The sequence below is a fragment of the Podarcis vaucheri genome (assembly GCF_965113315.1).
Source record: "Podarcis vaucheri genome assembly, chromosome: 6".
NCBI classification, from domain to species: domain Eukaryota; kingdom Metazoa; phylum Chordata; class Lepidosauria; order Squamata; family Lacertidae; genus Podarcis; species Podarcis vaucheri.
The window spans coordinates 3,560,904-3,579,884 of NC_138764.1; the positions used below are offsets into that span (position 1 = coordinate 3,560,904).

At 45.8% G+C, this 18,981-nt stretch overlaps 1 protein-coding gene and 2 long non-coding RNA genes across 3 annotated transcripts; 2 read left to right on the forward strand and 1 right to left on the reverse strand.

Annotated features, from left to right (window-relative positions):
• The first annotated feature begins 753 nt into the window (after positions 1-753).
• Positions 754-12,210, forward strand: CRIP1 (cysteine rich protein 1). Its single transcript, XM_082226709.1, has 5 exons — positions 754-925; positions 8,448-8,542; positions 10,205-10,262; positions 11,738-11,785; positions 11,893-12,210. Exons 1-4 carry the CDS (start codon positions 886-888, stop codon positions 11,776-11,778), a joined length of 234 nt encoding a protein of 77 aa, XP_082082835.1. The 5' UTR covers positions 754-885; the 3' UTR covers positions 11,779-11,785; positions 11,893-12,210.
• LOC309534505 lies at positions 10,645-12,744 on the reverse strand. The gene is made up of 2 exons (XR_014220760.1): positions 12,582-12,744; positions 10,645-10,798 (listed from the first exon to the last, which is right to left on the reverse strand). It is a non-coding gene; the product is annotated as an uncharacterized lncRNA (long non-coding RNA).
• Positions 12,745-13,217: 473 nt separating this feature from the next.
• LOC309534510 lies at positions 13,218-14,190 on the forward strand. The gene is made up of 2 exons (XR_014220765.1): positions 13,218-13,301; positions 13,347-14,190. It is a non-coding gene; the product is annotated as an uncharacterized lncRNA (long non-coding RNA).
• Positions 14,191-18,981: the final 4,791 nt, after the last annotated feature.

Here is an 18,981-nt window from a genome sequence, read left to right on the forward strand (position 1 = left end):
AGCACATTAATGCACTGAATGAGAGCCAATAAAGTGAAACTCAATTCAGGCAAGATGGGTTCATGCGTTCAGGTTGGTAGTCCAGCCAGTGTTGGATGGAGCTGCACCCTCTTAAAGGAGCAAGTTCACCATCGGGGTGCGTGTGTATACCTAGACCCAGGTATGTCACTAGGGGTGCATAGGGACTCTGGACATAGAATGCCTTCTATCAGTTTGCCACTGGGGAATTGCTCTATTCAGGGGTACAGCAGCTGCTCGGCATGCAGAAGGTTCCAGGTTCAGTCCCCCATGGCATCTTTAGGTCGGGCTGGTGGGAGAGATCCCTGCCTCCAATCCTGGAGAGTTGCTGCCGGTCAGTGTGAACAACACTGAGCTAGATGGACTGATAAGCTGACGTGGGACAAAACAGCTCCTGTCTTTCTGTATTCATTACTGGTCAGAGAGAGAGCTTAGCCCCATATCTCCATCTCTGGCAATCGCTAAGGGGCCGCCTTTGGAAACGACTGAATTCTAACTACCTGGGAATGTATTTCCGTTAAAGGACTACACTGGTTGGTACCCAGGTCATTTCTGAGCCCGCCGAGTTCCAAAGGCTGGTGCCTGTTTAATTGGGGCTGCTGCGAACTTGGAGGAGCTTCGCTTGCCTTTAAGCCCAGGGCCGTCGGCTTCGGGCGGGACGCTTCCTCGCGGCGAGGAAAGGGCGAGGCGTCGCTGGCGGAGCTTCGAGGGTGCGGCCCAGGCGGGCGGGCGGGGCCGGAGGCGCCCAGGCCGGGCAGGATCCTCTCCGCCAGCAGCGAGCAGCCAGTGCAAGGGCTCTCCGCTCGTAGCTGCCGCCGCTGCCTCCGTCGGGGAGACCGAGTGCTCGACGCCGCCGCCGCCGCCGCCATGCCCAAGTGCCCCAAGTGCCAGAAGGAGGTGTACTTCGGTAAGACTGCCCGTCGGGGCGCGGGAGGCTCTCTTGCCCTGGATCGGGGCCGCGTCCGTCTCTCGCTTGCCGCGCGGGCGAGGCTGGGCCAAGAGGGAGGGTCGCTTGGGCCGAGCTGCCGGCGGGCGCAGCGGAGGCGGGAGGGTCGGGCAAATGCGCGTCTGGGCAACCGGCTTCCCCGGGGAGAGACGGAGGTCCAATTGCAGGTCCTGGGCAGCTCTGTCCAGATTTGCGGGAGCCGAGCAGCCTCGGAGCCCGCGCTCCCGGGGATGCCTCGACGCCCAGCCCCTCGGCGGCAACAGGGATGGCGACGCGGAGATCCGCAGGCTCGGGCTCCTTGCGACGACGACGGGGGCTGCTCCGCGGTGTGGCGAAGGCGCAGAAGAGCCAAGTTCGAAGGCTTGGCCAAGCCTGTTGTCTGGCAGACCCAGAAAACTGGGAAGAACCAAGACTGTATTGTCAAGGAATCTGCTCCCGACAGCCCTGTTTGCAATGCAGGCCCAATGAAATAGCGCTAAGTTGGGGGGGGGGGCAATAGGATAGAGGAAAATGAGCAGGAAGGAACCAGGAGAACACAAGATGAGAGGATGGGCACTTCCAGACACAAGTTGCCATGTTGATGCAGCAGGTCTGGTCCGGCATGGATGATGCAATGGTACCAGATGAGGAAATAGACCATAGGAGGAATGTTCAGTTAAGACCAGGGGGCCAGGGTTGCTGGGGCACCCACAAAGTGCGAGAGAAAGTTCAGCTTGGCCCTCCGCATCCAGCCAGTGAGGCGGCCTTTTGGGGAGCCTGGACATAGAGGCAGAGTCTGTGCCTCTGCGTCCGAGCCCCTCGCTGTGTGGCGTCGCACGTCCTGAGGGTGAGTTGGCACCCCGATATTAAGTATCACTATGGACAAGTAAAGAAGACAGGCAAACATTTTACAGAGGGGAGTCACATGTAATAAGCATGTATAAAAATTTGCCATCAATATGAACTGTTCTTATTCCTCAAACCCTCCCCATTGACTTCTCTACTAGAAGATATGAACAGTTCAATCTAAAAGGACAATTGGGAAATCTCCAGATATGGAAAGAAAATAAATAGAAAATCTTTCAAGATTGGAAAGATTTCCAGACCATTGAACAAGTATAAGCAAAATTGAAGGTAGACCCACTCAGTATTTGCAAATTGGGACTTTTCCGAACAGGCTGACAATTAGGAAATTTGGAAGGAGAAGACTGAGTCAAACAAACTGAAAGATATCTCAAATGTTCTCCAAGATACTTACATTATTATTTTTTAAAAATAGGTAAATAATCCATAATTATATGATGAAATTGAATTACAATACAAATAGAGAAATTCCAAGGGAATAATTTTGAAAACTAGTTGAACAAAAAATCCAGTTTTTGTTTCAGAGGGGCTCTAATTTTTTAATTGCCATATCTTATAAATAAAATTACATAAAAATGGCGTTCAGTGGGACTGGAGGGGAAAAATCTGTAAATCAGGAGAGGGAAAGAGTTGGATTTGACAGGAACCAAAAGGTGGTTTTTATTGGGGGGAAGCCTTGTAAGAAAGCAGTAATATTGGCAAATGGTAATAGAAATATTTAAGGAAATGTTTCACATACAAATCTTTGCGTTTGCTGAATTTTACACACCGACAAGAGCATTAAAAACATAAAATACAGATTTTGCAAATACCAATCCATTGCAAGGATACTGATCGTAGAAACAACAGAACAGAGGACCAAAAACTGAACTAATCAGGAATGTTTGGGGGGAATTAGAGGTCATAGAACTAACTGTGATGGGAAGACTTCCGGGTTGGTGCCTCCGGCAATGGCGGAATTCCTCTGATCGGGAGGAATTTGCCCCGTGGGAATTTGGGTCTGTACCGCCACGGCGAAGGCGGAGACCCGTAAAAATCACAGGCAGGAGAAGCCTGTGAATGTGGGATTTGGCGGGCACCTTTTGCGCCTCCCCTACTCGCGGGGAAACCCGGTTTTGGGGATCCGGAGCGATGGGTGAGTGGCGCGGTGCTTCGAATCATCTGCTTCTTCCACGGAGTGAAGCCGCATAGCTGTTGTCAGAGAGCACTGACTTTTTCCTGTGGACAATTTGACTCTAAAGTAATTAGCCGTGAGTAGAGCTGAATTGGGAAGAATTGGATTTCTAAACGTTTAATCTGGCATCGAAACGGGGAGGTTCAATACAGGAAGTCCGCCTCCCCCTTTTGTAGATAAACTGAAGCAAGGAGGCTGCAAGCTAAAGTCTTGGAAAGCCTTTTGTAAAAGACTAAATTTCCATCGGTAAAGAACTAACCCCCCCCCCTTTTTGGAGACAGGAGAAGAGGGGGGAAGTGGTGGACTGAATATGCCTGTAGGAGAGAGTTAAGAGAGTTAAAATACCGCCGCTCTGACCCTGGAAACGGGCTGCTAGCAGGATTGATGTTTTTTGGAACGTCCATTGACAGCATTTAGAACGTTCATTAACAGGTAGCTAAACAAGAGAATACATTGTTTCCACTGTCTCCGGTTGTTTTCAAAAAAAAGGAGGAAAGTAACTGAAAATTGAAACTAATTTTGGATTATTGAAACTGTGCGTAAAAGAGGACATACTGACCGATACAAATAGAAACTGTTTTCCCCTAGTGGAAGCTTTTGAAATTGGTTACTTTACAGGAGCTGGGCCAGGGGATTTTCCAGCTGTAAGATAAAAAAAGTGTGAGACTTTGGAATTGACCTTGAATCTCTTAAGTGTTATGGCAAGTGGAAAGGAAAAAACAGACGGGATGTTGACAGAAGAGGTCTTAGTGGCTGCATTATTGAAAATAAACAATTCGCTGGAACAACTTCATAAGAAAACAGATGTGATAAATGTGAAAATGGATGCTGCAAATAATGAAATTGATTTAATCGTAGAAAGTTTAAATAATTTGGGACAAAAGGTGAATATCAATTCAGAAACCACCCAGAAACTGACACAGGAATCTACCCTGATACGGCAAACTGCAGATGAAGCCAGGGAAAAAACCCTTGCTGCTGAATTTAAAGTACAACTGGAGAGGAGAGTCCCATCCATACAAAGACAACCTGATGAATATAAGCTGATGATTGAACTTAAAGAAGAATAGATGAATTTGAGGACCAGAGCCCTATCTGAACTGGAAAAGGAAAGCTTGACAGAGTTTCAGGAGGCGACAGGACTAACACTGGTTGAGAAAGAGAGGTATTTGGGGGTTAGTATGACCGCCAAAAATGTGAATCTGTTTAAGGATAACTGTGAAGGATGTTGGACTGAAGAGAAGGGGGATTTGGAAATATGGACAAATCAGAAGTTGTGACTGTTGGGCCGAGTTACTGTGGTGGGGATGAGGGCTGCTCTGTTGCTGGGGATGTTGCTTTTGTTTCAAACATTGCAAGCTTTGGATGGGATGGAGAGTTTCATGAGGTGGCAGAGGGATGTTTCTAGAGTTGTTTGGCAGGGCAGGAAGCCTCGAGTAAAACTTAAGATATTGATGGATGCCAAAGAAGGAGGTGGACCTGCCCTGCCAGACCTTTAAATTTTGTTGTGAACCATCTGCTTTTTGCTGGTTGAGAGAATGGTTGCTTCTTGAAAGTACTGAAGTGTTGGACAATGGCAGACGAAGTTGATGGACTATATGGAATTGGCGGAAATGACTGGCAAGATCCCAGACCAGGGAGAAGAGTCGGTGGAGGAAGACTGGAAAAAGTTTAAAGACTATTTATAGAAATATTGTAAAATTAAGGAATGTTAGAAAAATGTTGGAATGAAGTTATATGGCTTTAGTAGAAATGTCATAAGGAATTAAGTATAAATAGATTAATAGAAAATTAAAGGAAAAATAAGTATAAATAGATTAATAGAGTATTAAAGGGAAAAATAAGGTTAGAATGTGTTAAGATAATTATAGGATAGAAAACAGAGGAAGATGGAAAGGAATTGCTGAAACAATTAATAGAAGTGGAATACAAAAAGGGAGGTGTGAGGAGGTCGTGGAAATAAGGGAAAGAAAGATAAGATGTTGAAATTGGACTGTGTTTTAAATGGTTTTTGTTTTGTTTTGTTAGCTGTATGTTAGTATTTTGTAGTGTTATTTTTTGTACTGTATTGTTTTTTTTTCTTTTTTGGTTTTTTGTAGTGTTGTGTTTAATTTGTTGGAAAACTAATAAATATTATTTTTTTAAAAAATAGAACTAACTGTGATGATGTGTCATTACAAAACGATTAGAGAGGAAATGGCTGAGTGAGTTCTGACAGTCCGCAAAATAGAATTGAGTACAGTGGTACCTCAGGTTACATACGCTTCAGTTACATATGCTTCAGGTTGCAGACTCCGCTAACCCAGAAATAATGCTTCAGGTTAAGAACTTTGCTTCAGGATGAGAACAGAAATTGTGCTCTGGCGGCGCGGCAGCAGCAGGAGGCCCCATTAGCTAAAGTGGTGCTTCAGGTTAAGAACAGTTTCAGGTTAATAACGGACCCCCGGAACGAATTAAGTACTTAACCCGAGGTACCCCTGTATAATGGATATAGGGCTGCCAATAACTTGGATTCATATGTTCATGTACAGATCAATATTTATGTGTATGTATGTTTATGATTGTGAATGATTATGTAAAATATTCTTGCTTTTCGCACACACACACGTATTTAAAAAGGAACAATGTCTAAGTGATACAACAGTCATGTAGAATGAACATACAGTCACAGCATATTGGTTTACACAGCTGGAAATACAAAACAGGCAGCCAGAACCATAAAAAGATTAAAAAATGAATCTTAAAAGCTAAAGAACACCAATTAGGCCTCCTTTTTTCAAATAGGGAAAAGGTGTACAGTATTTGTGTTACAAGTTTGTATGGGACCCAGAGAATTAGTGTTCAAGCATCATCTGAGGGAGTCTGGACTGCCAAGCAGACACTGTGTTCACCTCTAATACGCGGTAATCAATTTCAGAGCTCCTGTGTACATTTGAGGACAAAATGTACAAGTCCAACTATATGTGCAGTTATGTCTGATCTGCAGCAGAGCTCAGCCCTGGAGTCATACAATATGGGAAGGGGAGCTCTGAGCATGTGCAGAGGCCAGGGCACACTTCCACAGGCAGCTTCCTCCTTAGATGAGTGAGGCTTCAAGTCAGATATGCATCCTGCCACTGCTGTATTTAGAAAAAACATAACACTTTGTTCATGTCACTTTTCTTTTCATGTAGTAGGTGCTGTTGAACAGGAAATGGTTAACAGGAAATGATTGCCTTTGACATTGATAGCTCCAGTTCATGGGGAAGTAGCTAGAAGTTTTCTGTAGACAGAGCTGGCTTGATGCCACTGACTTGAGTTGGCTCATATCACCTTTCATCCTGTGCTGCTTTTAGCATTTTCTTACCTATTTGCTTAAGGTGTTAATGCAGGACCTGATCAACAGAAATCCAGCAATGTAACTCTTGCTTCAAAATGTACTTGCAAAGCCCTTTAAATCTCCCAGCAGTGGTTTAGCCTTTTAAAAAAACTTTATTTTTTGAAGTGTGTCCAGCAAAGTCTTCTCTTTCTGCATGCAGTGGATATTTGGATGATTTTGTTGAGTTTTTCCTTTAATTTGTGGTTTGTGATCTGGAGACTTTTGCTCTTAGATTTCTAAATGACAAAGAGCAGGACCACAGTATTCCGAAGCAGCAAAGCTATTACACTGCTGCAAAAGGAAATGAACTTGCAGGAGCACCTCAAGGCATGTTGCTGTGAAAAATCTAGGCCTTGTCCCTTGGAAAATATTTGTGAGCTGCAGTAGTTGAAAGAGCCTTATTAAAATGACACCCTTTGTAAATAGGACTAGGAGGGGAAGCAGATAGATTGTACTGGTGGTGGTTGAAATCTATGTGTTTGCCTGAGCTGATGTGGCAAGTGAGTTCAAATGATACTTGCGGCAAGAGAGGCTGTCTGCCTGCAGTCCCTCAGAAGCTGAACAAGTAGGTGATCTATTTGGACAAACGTGTCACAGCAAATTCCCAAATTCTTGGTTTGGGGCTTGCAGCAATCAAAATTTGCCAGGCGCCAAGCACATTTTGCCCCTGGCTTTCGGCCACTTGCAACCAGGTGAAGATGCCAGGATGGCGCCTGATGTCTCCCCCAACTGGAGGTGCATGTCTGGAGATCCTTGGATCTTGACTGTTTTCACACACCAGCAACACACCCTGTAGAATTCTATCTGTACTATTTTATCTGCACAATTAGAATGAATTTCAGGAACTGAAATGTTGTATGGAAAAATATGGCTTTTGAGACGTCTGCCCCCCCAAATGGCAACTAGTCATTCCGTTTTGGTGACTGTAACCCTGGTGTAAGGAGCCACCAACACTGAGTGCTTGTATACTGGGCTCTCACTTGTGGGGTGCCTCAGGGCTCTGTCCTCTCCCCCATGCTTTTTCACATCTACATGAAGCCGCTGGGAGAGATCATCAGGGGGTTTGGTGTTCATCAGTATGTGGATGATACCCAGCTCTATCGCTCTTTCAAATTGGAACCAGTGAAGGCGGTGAAGGTCCTGTGTGTCTGGAGGCAGTTGGAGGATGGATGGCGGCTAACAGATTGAGATTGAATCCTGATAAAACAGAAGTACTGTTTTTGGGTGATGGGGCGAGCACGTGTGGAGGACTCGCTGGTCCTGAATGTGGTAACTGTGCACCTGAAGGACCAGGTGCGCAGCCTGGGAGTCATTTTGGACTCACAGCTGTCCATGGAGGCGCAGGTCAATTCTGTGTCCAGGGCAGCTGTCTACCAGCTCCACCTGGTACGCAGGCTGAGACCCTACCTGCCTGCAGACTGTCTTGCCACAGTGGTGCACGCTCTAGTTATCTCCCGCTTGGACTACTGCAATGCGCTCTACGTGGGGCTACCTTTGAAGATGACCCGGAAACTGCAATTAATCCAGAATGTGGCAGCTAGACTGGTGACTGGGAGTGGCCGCTGGGACCACATAACACCAGTCCTGAGAGATCTGCATTGGCTCCCAGTATGTTTCCGAGCACAATTCAAAGTGTTGGTGCTGACCTTTAAAGCCCTAAACTGCCTTGGTCCTGTATACCTGAAGGAGCGTCTCCACCCCCATCGTTCAGCCCGGACACTGAGATCCAGCGTCGAGGTGCTTCTGCCGGTTCCCTCATTGCGAGAAGTGAGGCTACAGGGAACCAGACAGAGGGCCTTCTCGGTAGTAGCGCCTGCCCTGTGGAATGCCCTCCCTTCAGATGTGAAGGAAATAAGCAGCTATCTTCTCTTTAAGAGACATCTGAAGGCAGCCCTGTTTAGGGAAGTTTTTAATATTTAATGCTGTATTGTTTTTAATACTTGATTGGAAACTGCCTAGAGTGGCTGGGGAAACTCAGCCAGATGGGCGGGGTATAAATAAATTATTATTATTATTATTATTATTATTATTATTATTATTATCATCATCATCATCATCATCATCATCATCATCACCACTATTTCTTGTTTGTGTCCCTGCCACGGTAGCTGAGAAAGTCACTTCCCTGGGAAAAGACTGGCATCGGCCATGCTTGAAGTGTGAAAAATGCAGCAAGACCCTGACTGCAGGTGGTCATGCAGAGGTAAGTCGAGGTTTGAGGTGGCTGCTTCTTGCCTGCATGACAAACTTCCAGGTGGAGCCTGTTTGCAGAGTAACTGCATATGTCCATGTGGCTTTTTCTGACGTGATGCTTCTGAATAATTTGCTGCAAACATATGCATGTGCCTCTAAAGTGGGTTGAGCAACAGAAGCAGAATTGTGATGTGTGCTTGCTCTGACAGATTGTGCAGATAGCCTGCTAACTAAAGCCACTGGCTTCTTCGTCTTATTATTTATTACATTTATATGCCATCTTTATCTCCCAAGGATATTGCAAGATACTTGCAGAAGGAGTGTGGTGGAGTCTCCTTCTTTGGAGGTCTTTAAGCAGAGGCTTGACAACCATATGTCAGGAGTGCTCTGATGGTGTTTCCTGCTTGGCAGGGGGTTGGACTCGATGGCCCTTGTGGTCTCTTCCAACTCTATGATTCTATGAGAATATCTATGTGAAATGGACTTTAGTCAATGATTTCTGGTCACCTGTTTCTTACTGTTTTTCACATGTCTCATTGGGGAGAACAATATATGATATCATCAATTATATTTATTTCTAAAAGCTACCTGTGCATGAAGATGTCCCCTTTTTAAAGTTCTACGCAGGACCTATGGTTTACCCAATTTATTGGTGGGTTGTTGTCCCCCTCCCCCAGTTAAATTATTGGGGTTCCCATTGTTCCCCTTGCACGTACATATGAGCAGGAGGAAAAGGGGATCACAAAAACATTTCTTTTGGCAGCTTATTAACTGGTCTCCCACCTTTCAGGAGTGAATGTATGCTCCCCCTCCCTCAAGTAGAAGAGGGAAATAATTCAGAAGGAACACCGGATGACAGACAGCCTTATTGTTCAGATTAGTTGGCTGCAGGTCGTAGTCCCATTACCCAGCCATCCTGTTCCCTTCTCTCTGTGCAGAAGCTGAGCAGCAAAGGAAGAGGGTGGTGCAGCTGGAACGTTGCTTTGCAGCACACCCAGCCCAGCAGCCTCTTTTGAGAACAGGAAGAGGGGAGCGCATGGGGAAAGGGAGCTGGGCTGCCTGGCGAGGGGCGGGGTGCCTGCTTGAATGGCTTGTGTGTTCTTCCTGAGTGGGTGCGGGTGTGTTGTGTTACCATGGTATCTTTGTGTGAATTTATTGTGAGCTGTGGAATGAGTGAGTTTGGGTTTCTTCCTGGGTGGGGGAACTGAAGGTTTCTCTCTCTCTCTGTCTCTCTGTCTCTCTGTCTCTCTCTCTGTGTGTTTTAAAGGGAGTCAGAGGACATATTGCTGGGTAGGTGGGGGAATGTGGAGTGGGAGTTTTTGGAGGGCTTGGTTTGGGGTTTTGGAAAGGAGAGACTCTTGTGGGGATTGGGTTTGTCTGTTTGTGAGGGGACTGTCACAACGGTTTGTCAAAATTGGCCACCCCTGCTTTGCCATTATTTGTGGACTCCACTCCTCTGGCAGGGCAAACAGAGCTGCAGGCAGCTGCTCTGAGCAGCAGGCCTGGCTTTTGCCCCAAGAGCAGACAGGCAAGCGAGGCTCTGCCTTCTTAGCCTCCAGCAGGAATTGGTTGCTGGCTCTGGGTCTGTCCCGTCTTCCATACATACTACAATCCTTCCATCAACTGTCCCGTCTACCCTGCTTCCTCTGAGACGTTTGTATTCTCTCTGCAGCATGATGGGAAGCCTTATTGCAACCACCCTTGCTATGCTGCCTTGTTTGGACCAAAAGGTAAGATTCCTCCAGACAAGCACTTGTTGCTCCAAAGATTTCATCCTATGGAAATAGGATCACATGCCAGAGTATCTCCGTGTATATTGGAGTCTCTCTGGCTCACAGGAGGCAGAACTCTCTCTGTGAAGTACCGTATTTTTCGCTCTATAACACGCACCCGACCATAACACGCACATAGTTTTCAGAGGAGGAAAATCCGTAGGCATGCCACCCGTAGGCATTCCCTCCATAACACGCACAGACATTTCCCCTTACTTTCTAGGAGGAAAAAAGTGAGTGTTATGGTGCAAAAAATACGGTAGTTATAAACCGGATGCTGGCCGGGCTGCACATGAAGTGCCTCTGCTGTTTGCTGTTGTACATGAATGTGTGGCAGCCATATGGTGAAAGACTTTACTGTCACATTTGAAGATTGCCTTGGAGCTTCCTAATCCAATTCCCACCCAATCACCTTTGCAACACGTCCGAGGCTCCATTTTCCATCTCTTCGCATCTTCTGTGCAGTTAGATGATTCTGAAGACATGGGGAAACACTGGAAAAAAACAACATATTGTAAATGCTTATTGATATTTTTACGATTTCCATTCTGATAAAATGAGAATATTTGGTCTGGTACAAAGTATGCAGCTACATGTTTAAACTATTTACAAAACCAGGGTGGGTCCCAACATTAAATGCTTTTATTTAAAAAAATAATGTAAGACAATCTACAGTATTAGAGAATAAATTCTTATACTGAACACTCAGATGCAATATATATTTCCGCACCAAGTCTATGAAACGAGCATACAGGTAAATTGCATATGAATTCTTCTTGCCTTTTATATTCTAAGTTGTAAATGATACATTTTACATTGTTAAAACAGTAAAATAAGATTATTTGATATGCTTTTTTATTTGATATGTTTTTCTGTAAAACACCAGGAAGAATCTGTTTTTTAATGGCTTCAACATTTCCTGTAATCTGACATAGCTGGTACCAATGGCAAAAGGGTGTGGACATAGCCCCAAATCCCCAAACTAGGATTTCTGCACCCATTCACAAGTGGGTCTGGGAGATGATCTTCAGTCTCTGTTTGAGAGGCTAATTGCCGCAGAAGAGCCAAATAGCCAAATGTACCCTTTGGAGGAGTATGTTGAAAGAACTGCCTTTCCATGTGGCAGGGATTGATGACGCAAGCTGCTTGGTGATCATGGTCCACCAAACTAGAGATGTACTGTCCTTTCATTAAATTAACATGACTTTTCAGATCCCTGGATAACTATGGATGATGAACTAATCTTGTCCCTTGAGGGAAAAGCCCCTTTTCTGTATATGTGTGGGAGGCTACAACAGAGGGAATTGTCATTATCTTTAAAAAGTCCTGGCCTAGGCCCATTCAGAGCCTCATCTTGGGTGGCTCTTTTCATGGTGTGGAATAACCAGGTGTGGAAAATGCCACTAGTATTGATTTGTCTGGTTTCCTTTCAGGGTTTGGCCGTGGAGGGGCTGAAAGCCACACCTTCAAATGAAGTTCAGGTAAATTCCTGTTATTAAAGCTTCTTCTTGATAGACCCAGGATTGCTTTTGTAGCCCTGATGGCTTAGATCCATTTTGATCACAGTATTCTCTTTGCCTTCTTTTAGGGCTGGAAGGATGGAATTGGCTGTGGATTCCAGCAGTTTCACAAATCATAATAGCCGCAATGTGCCTCTCCCCCACCCCAAACACATAGCAAGCTAGCTTATTATGAAGGCTTTCAAAAGAAGCATCCTGCTAGATAACTGGGAGATTTCCTGCTCTGTATAAATGGAAACATACTTTGAGGTGGAGACCAGAATCTTTTTTCCTAATTTTAACACCAAGTTTCTTGGAAATGAATTCCTGCCCAAAGCCTAGCCCTGCTTTTAGACTCTGCTGTCCATGATGATGATTGTGTCTCAGTAATAAAATATTGATTTGAAGAGGTTTGCTGCAGCTCATCTTTGGAAGCGGGGGAGGCGTGATGTGCTTGTATTTGCTGCCCTGGAGGCTCTTGAGCAGACCCTTTGGAATCTTCTTTGGAATCCCAGATGGAATGGATACTAGCCATTGCTGTGGGGATGTTTAGGATAATAGGTATGGAAATATTTGTTAAGTATTTGTTAAATCCTTCCTTCACTCATGCTAGTGAGTGACGTAGCAGAGCAAATCCCCTCTATATTCACAGAAGCTGGCTGGTAGATTTGTTTGAATCTCTACAAAATGACTAATCCAATCTCCCCTTTTCTCCCTCCTAAAATATAATAAAGACTCACAAGTCTGCATTTAAAAGTATAACAATAAGTTTACTTACAAGTTGTTCACAGTACACATCCTAGAAGGCAGGCTTTAAGCTTTAGTTTACAAACATATAACGTGGTTCACATCCTTTGTGAGGATGGGCCTAAGTGCTAACAAAATGGATTAGACTTAACTATGAGTTGAATCGAACAGGAACAAACAGGGCAGAGCATGAGTCACACAGAGTAGGAACAGGAAGTTACGCACCCCATCTCTGTCCACTCTAGGAAGTAAAGCATGGTGTAATTGACTGTACTGATGTAACATATCCCACAATTGCACCCATGGAAAATTCCATTCAGGCGCTGAAACTGATTACAGTGGTGCCCCGCAAGACGAATGCCTCGCAAGACGAAAAACCCGCTAGACGAAAGGGTTTTCCGTTTTTCGATGTGCTTCGCAAGACGAATTTCCCTATGGGCTTGCTTCGCAAAACGAAAAAGTCTTGCGAGTCTTGCGATTTTTTTCGCTCCCCCTCTTTTTCTAAGCCGCTAAGCCGCTAATAGCCTTTTAGCCGCTAAGCCTTTAATAGCTGCTAAACCGCTAATAGCGCTAATCCGCTAAGCCCCTAATAGGGTTGCTTCGCAAGACGAAAAAACCGCTAGACGAAGAGACTCGCGGAACGGATTATTTTCGTCTTGCGAGGCACCACTGTAGCTGGTGACATCCATCATAGCCCAAAGTGATGCTCCACCCACCTCTGGCTGCTGTCTTGGCAGCCAATCAGCAAGAGGCTCCACCCCCTCTGACTACTGTCTTGGCAGCCAATCAGCAAGAGGCTTCAGACCCCTGGTGGAATTCTGAGGGACTGCATCAGCAGACCCTACTTTGGCTCTGCTGCCCCCCCCCCCTGCCTGTGGGGAGAGGTAGAGAAGAGGAGGGGAGAGGGATGTTGGGGATAGAAGGAGAGGGAAACACACTCCTCACTTTCACAGTTATTTTTACATCTCTCCTCATAGAACTGGGGGACTCTCAAAAAAAGAAGGGAAGTTGTTGGTGCTGGTGGGGTTTTTTAGTAGGGAAGGGTGTTACCAAAAAAACCCCAAACCCACAGGAGGGGGCAAACTTACACTTCCGGGCACACACACCATCAAGCTACTTTGCTATTTTCTTGCATTTCTCAAACCCTATGTGTAGAATTAAGGAACTGTTACTGAAGCTGGGGTGGATTTGGGGTTTTTTGGGGGGTGGGATTTTAAGCAGATAAAAAGCAGTAGCAAGCAGTTGTCATACAGAAGCCTCAGATGCTACCTGAAAGGGGAAGGGCAAGGCACACAGGGAAGGAATCACAGTATAAATCCCCAGATACCTGCACATCAACAACAGACAAGGACAGCCACCTGGGAACCTCCTCACCCAAATCCGTTGTCAGGGATGCTGCAGCAAGCAAACAAAGGCAAACTTCCTGCTTCCCCCAGATGTGCTTGTTATGTACTAAAGTTCTCACCCTGGGCCAGCAGGGGGATACTGCAAATAAGGGATCAAAAGTGATGTTCAGTGATTGGATAGTTACAGAAAATGGTTACTGTTGCGTTCTAGTGGAGCTCTATATAAGCAGGCTGGCTGAACCCTTCAGTTCAGTTCTGTTCTGGCCTGTGAATAAACAAGAGCTGTTTGAAGAATCGCTGTGTTGTCTGATATGTTCACCCACAACTTAACAGTGCTTGTGCTCTTCCTCGCCCTGAGCCCATGAGAGGACCCTTGGCATAAAGTGTGACAGAACTGGAGTGGGCAGAGGGGGAGACTGGGAATCTGGGAGGCAGCAAGCAGGAGGAGGAGGAGGAGGAAGAGGACTCCGGGAAAGATGGCCAGGGCTCACTGTTTGACAACAAATGTCCTACAGTGAAGATAGTCAACAGCGTCTTACACAAGCTACACATTCAAGGGGCTTCTCAAATATTCCTAAACCATGACACAATACACATACACAATTTACTATGTTATTTACATTTAAGTACATTTATATGTATTTTACTTATAATTTACTAGTTCACACTTTCTTTTTGAGGGGACACTTCTGCTACAAAGGTTCTGTGTTATTGCTGCACTGAAAGAGCAATGTTTTGAACTGTAGTGTCACAAAATGACCCTTGAGAAACAACTAACCCTTCTCTTTGTACATGAGGCTCTAATATTTACAGAAGAAGGTGACACCACTCTTGTTCTTTGAGCGTCTGGGCTCCCCATCTCCTACTGCAGCAGCCATAGACTTGCATTGTGGAAATTACTGTCTCTGCCAGAGCCTTTATGTAGACTTGAACTTAAGCAATCCTACTGAAGGGAGGAAAGGAAAACCTAAATGGAACCTTTCACTTATTTTTAGAAGGGTCAAGGGCCACCCTTTCCTGTTGCTAGTTCTACTGCTGCTGCAACTATAGCTGCTGCTAATCGTTAGGTGAATGTGCAACAAAGAGGATTACAAAGGCGTTGGCATTAAAATTCATTTGCCAGACTGCAAAGAGATAAATGTGACAAATGTCAGATCATGATAGGGTAGGAATAATATGCTTTCAAAAAAGCGTGGATGAAATATGCTGCCTTTATTGTGGTTCACTGCAGGAAATTTTAAAGTTACTGCTGCATAATTGGTTGTTTAAATGGTAAATCCATGACACCCAGCTCTACCTCTCCTTTAAATCAGAACCAGTGAAGGCGGTGAAGGTCCTGTGTGAGTGCCTGGAGGCGGTTGGAGGATGGATGGCGGCTAACAGATTGAGGTTGAATCCTGACAAGACAGAAGTACTGTTTTTGGGGGACAGGGGGCGGGCTGGTGTGGAGGACTCCCTGGTCCTGAATGGGGTAACTGTGCCCCTGAAGGACCAGATGCACAGCCTGGGAGTCATTTTGGACTCACAGCTGTCCATGGAGGCGCAGGTAAACTCTGTCTCCAGGGCAGCTGTCTACCAGCTCGACCTCGTACGCAGGCTAAGACCCTACCTGCCCGCAAACTGTCTCGCCAGAGTGGTGCATGGTCTAGTTATCTCCCGCTTGGACTACTGCAATGCGCTCTACGTGGGGCTACCTTTGAAGGTGACCCGGAAACTGCAATTAATCCAGAATGCGGCAGCTAGACTGGTGACTGGGAGTGGCCGCTGGGACCACATAACACCGGTTCTGAGAGATCTGCATTGGCTCCCAGTACGTTTCCGAGCACGATTCAAAGTGTTGGTGCTGACCTTTAAAGCTCTAAACGGCCTTGGTCCTGTATACCTGAAGGAGCGTCGCCACCCCCATCATTCAGCCCGGACACTGAGATCCAGCGCCGAGGGCCTTCTGGCGGTTCCCTCATTGCGAGAAGTGAGGCTACAGGGAACCAGACAGAGGGCCTTCTCGGTAGTGGTGCCCGCCCTGTGGAACGCCCTCCCATCAGATGTCAAAGAGATAAATAATTACCTGACACTCAGAAGACATCTTAAGGCAGCCCTGTTCAGGGAAGTTTTTAATATGTAACGCTGTACTGTTTTTAACACTGATTGGGAGCCACCCAGAGTGGCTGGGGAAACTCAGCCAGATGGGCGGGGTATAAATAATAAATTATTATTATTATTATTATTATTAACTAGCAACTTGGTCACTTCAAACTCCCAAAGCAGAAAGTTAAAAGTGCATTTATCTGTTCTTATGGGTATTTTTGTTCATGTTTGCTGCTGCAATAGGAAATGAAAAATAAAATAATAAAGGTGATACTTCCTTCTGACAGTAAGTGTGAGCTCCCACTTATTTTAAATTGGGTTTTTCCACTTCATTCCAACACCGAGATTGGTATTTGGGTAATATTGGGTAAAATACAAATACATTGATATGATAAATTAATCTGTCAGAAAGCAGGTGGCTGAGTATTCTTCTATAGATTGAGAAGCCTTAGATAACATAAAAGGTAAAGGTACCCCTGCCCAAACGGGCCAGTCTTGACAGACTCTGGGGTTTGTGCGCCCATCTCACATCTATTGGCCGGGGGCCAGCGCTGTCCGGGGACACTTCCGAGTCACGTGGCCAGCGTGACAAAGCTGCATCTGGCGAGCCAGAGCCGCACACGGAACGCCGTTTACCTTCCCGCTGGTAAGCGGTACCTATTTATCTACTTGCCCCCAGGGGTGCTTTCGAACTGCTAGGTTGGCAGGTGCTGGGACCGAGCAGCGGGAGCGCACCCCGCCGCGGGGATTCGAACCGCCGACCTTTCGATCGGCAAGCCCTAGGCGCTGAGGCTTTAACCCACAGCGCCACCCGCGTCCCTTAGATAACATGGGTGGTTTTTAAAAAGACCGAGGCCCCTGGTGAGTAAGGCTGGAAATATGGTGGACATCTGCTATTCTGTTCTCAGAAGAAAATTGCAGCTTCTTGCCAAAGAACCCAAACAGTCTCTTGTCATAGCAAGCTTTTCCCAAGCAAATAATCTGACACCGAGAACATGAATAGGAAACTCTTGCTGTGCCATTTCAGAGGTTTGTGGAAATTCTGGTTGCTATAAACATTTAGTCATCAAAGCAAAAAACAATCTGTTACGCTGGGCGTGGGTGGAAATGGACAGATAATGAGTGGAATGAATCAAACAGGAAGTTGGCTGTCTTTGCAACAGATGCATAGATGTAACAGCCTGAGACCAAGAAAAAGGGGAAGGTTATTTATACAATATCCAATTTATGCTGCTTTTGCCCATATCACTCCTCCTCCTCCTCCTCCTCCTCTTCTTTTTCATAGAATCATAGAGTTGGAATAGACCACAAGGGCCATCGAGTCCAACCCCCTGCCAAGCAGGAAACACCATCAGAGCACTCCTGACATATGGTTGTCAAGCCTCTGCTTAAAGACCTCCAAAGGAGGAGACTCCACCACACTCCTTGGCAGCAAATTCCACTGTCAAACAGCTCTTACTGTCAGGAAGTTCTTCCTAATGTTTAGGTGGAATCTTCTTTCTTGTAGTTTGGATCCATTGCTCCGTGTCCGCTTCTCCGGAGCAACAGAAAACAACCTTTCTCCCTCCTCTATGTGACATCCTTTTATATATTTGAACATGGCTATCATATCACCCCTTAACCTCCTCTTCTCCAGGCTAAACATGCCCAGCTCCCTTAGCCGTTCCTCATAAGGCATCGTTTCCAGGCCTTGGACCATTTTGGTTGCCCTCCTCTGGACACGTTCCAGTTTGTCAGTGTCCTTCTTGAATTGTGGTGCCCAGAACTGGACACAGTACTCCAGGTGAGGTCTGACCAGAGCAGAATACAGTGGCACTATTACTTCCCTTGATCTAGATGCTATACTCCTATTGATGCAGCCCAGAATTGCATTGGCTTTTTTAGCTGCCGCGTCACACTGTTGGCTCATGTCAAGTTTGTGGTCAACCAAGACTCCTAGATCCTTTTCACATGTACTGCTCTCAAGCCAGGTGTCACCCATCTTGTATTTGTGCCTCTCATTATTTTTTTTGCCCAAGTGCAATACTTTACATTTCTCCCTGTTAAAGTTCATCTTGTTTGTTTTGGCCCAGTTCTCTAATCTGTCAAGGTCGTTTTGAAGTGTGATCCTGTCCTCTGGGGTGTTAGCCACCCCTCCCAGTTTGGTGTCATCTGCAAATTTGATCAGGATGCCCTTGAGTCCATCATCCAAGTCGTTGATAAAGATGTTGAATAAGACCGGGCCCAAGACAGAACCCTGTGGCACCCCTCTAGTCACTCTTCTCCAGGATGAAGAGGAACCATTGATGAGCACCCTTTGGGTTTGGTCAGTCAGCCAGTTACAAATCCACTGAGTGGTAGCATAGTCAAGACCGCATTTTACCAGCTTCTTTACAAGAATATCATGGGGCACCTTGTCAAATGCCTTGCTGAGATCAAGGTAGGCTACATCCACTGCGTTCCCTTCATCTACCAGGCTTGTAATTCTGTCAAAAAACGAGATCAGGTTAGTCTGACATGACTTATTTTTCAGAAATCCATGCTGACTATTGGTGATCACAGCATTCCTTTCTAGGTGCTCACAGACTGTTTGCTTAATGATCTGCTCCAGAATCTTCCCTGCTATTGATGTCAGACTGACTGGGCGATAATTATTTGGGTCCTCTCTTTCCCCCTTTTTGAAAATAGGGACAACATTTGCCCTCCTCCAGTCTGCCGGGACTTCGCCTGTTCTCCAGGAATTCTCAAAGATGACTGCCAGTGGTTCTGAGATCACATCTGCCAGTTCTTTTAATACTCTTGGATGCAGTTCATCTGGCCCTGGAGACTTGAATACATCTAAACTAGCCAAGTATTCTTGTACTATCTCCTTAGTTATTCTGGGCTGTGTTTCCTTTGCTAAATCATTTGCTCCAAATTCTTCAGGTCGGGCATTGTTTTCTTTATCGGAGAAGACTGAGGCAAAGAAGACATTGAGGAGTTCAGCCCTTTCTGTGTCCCCTGTTTGCATTTCCCCATCTT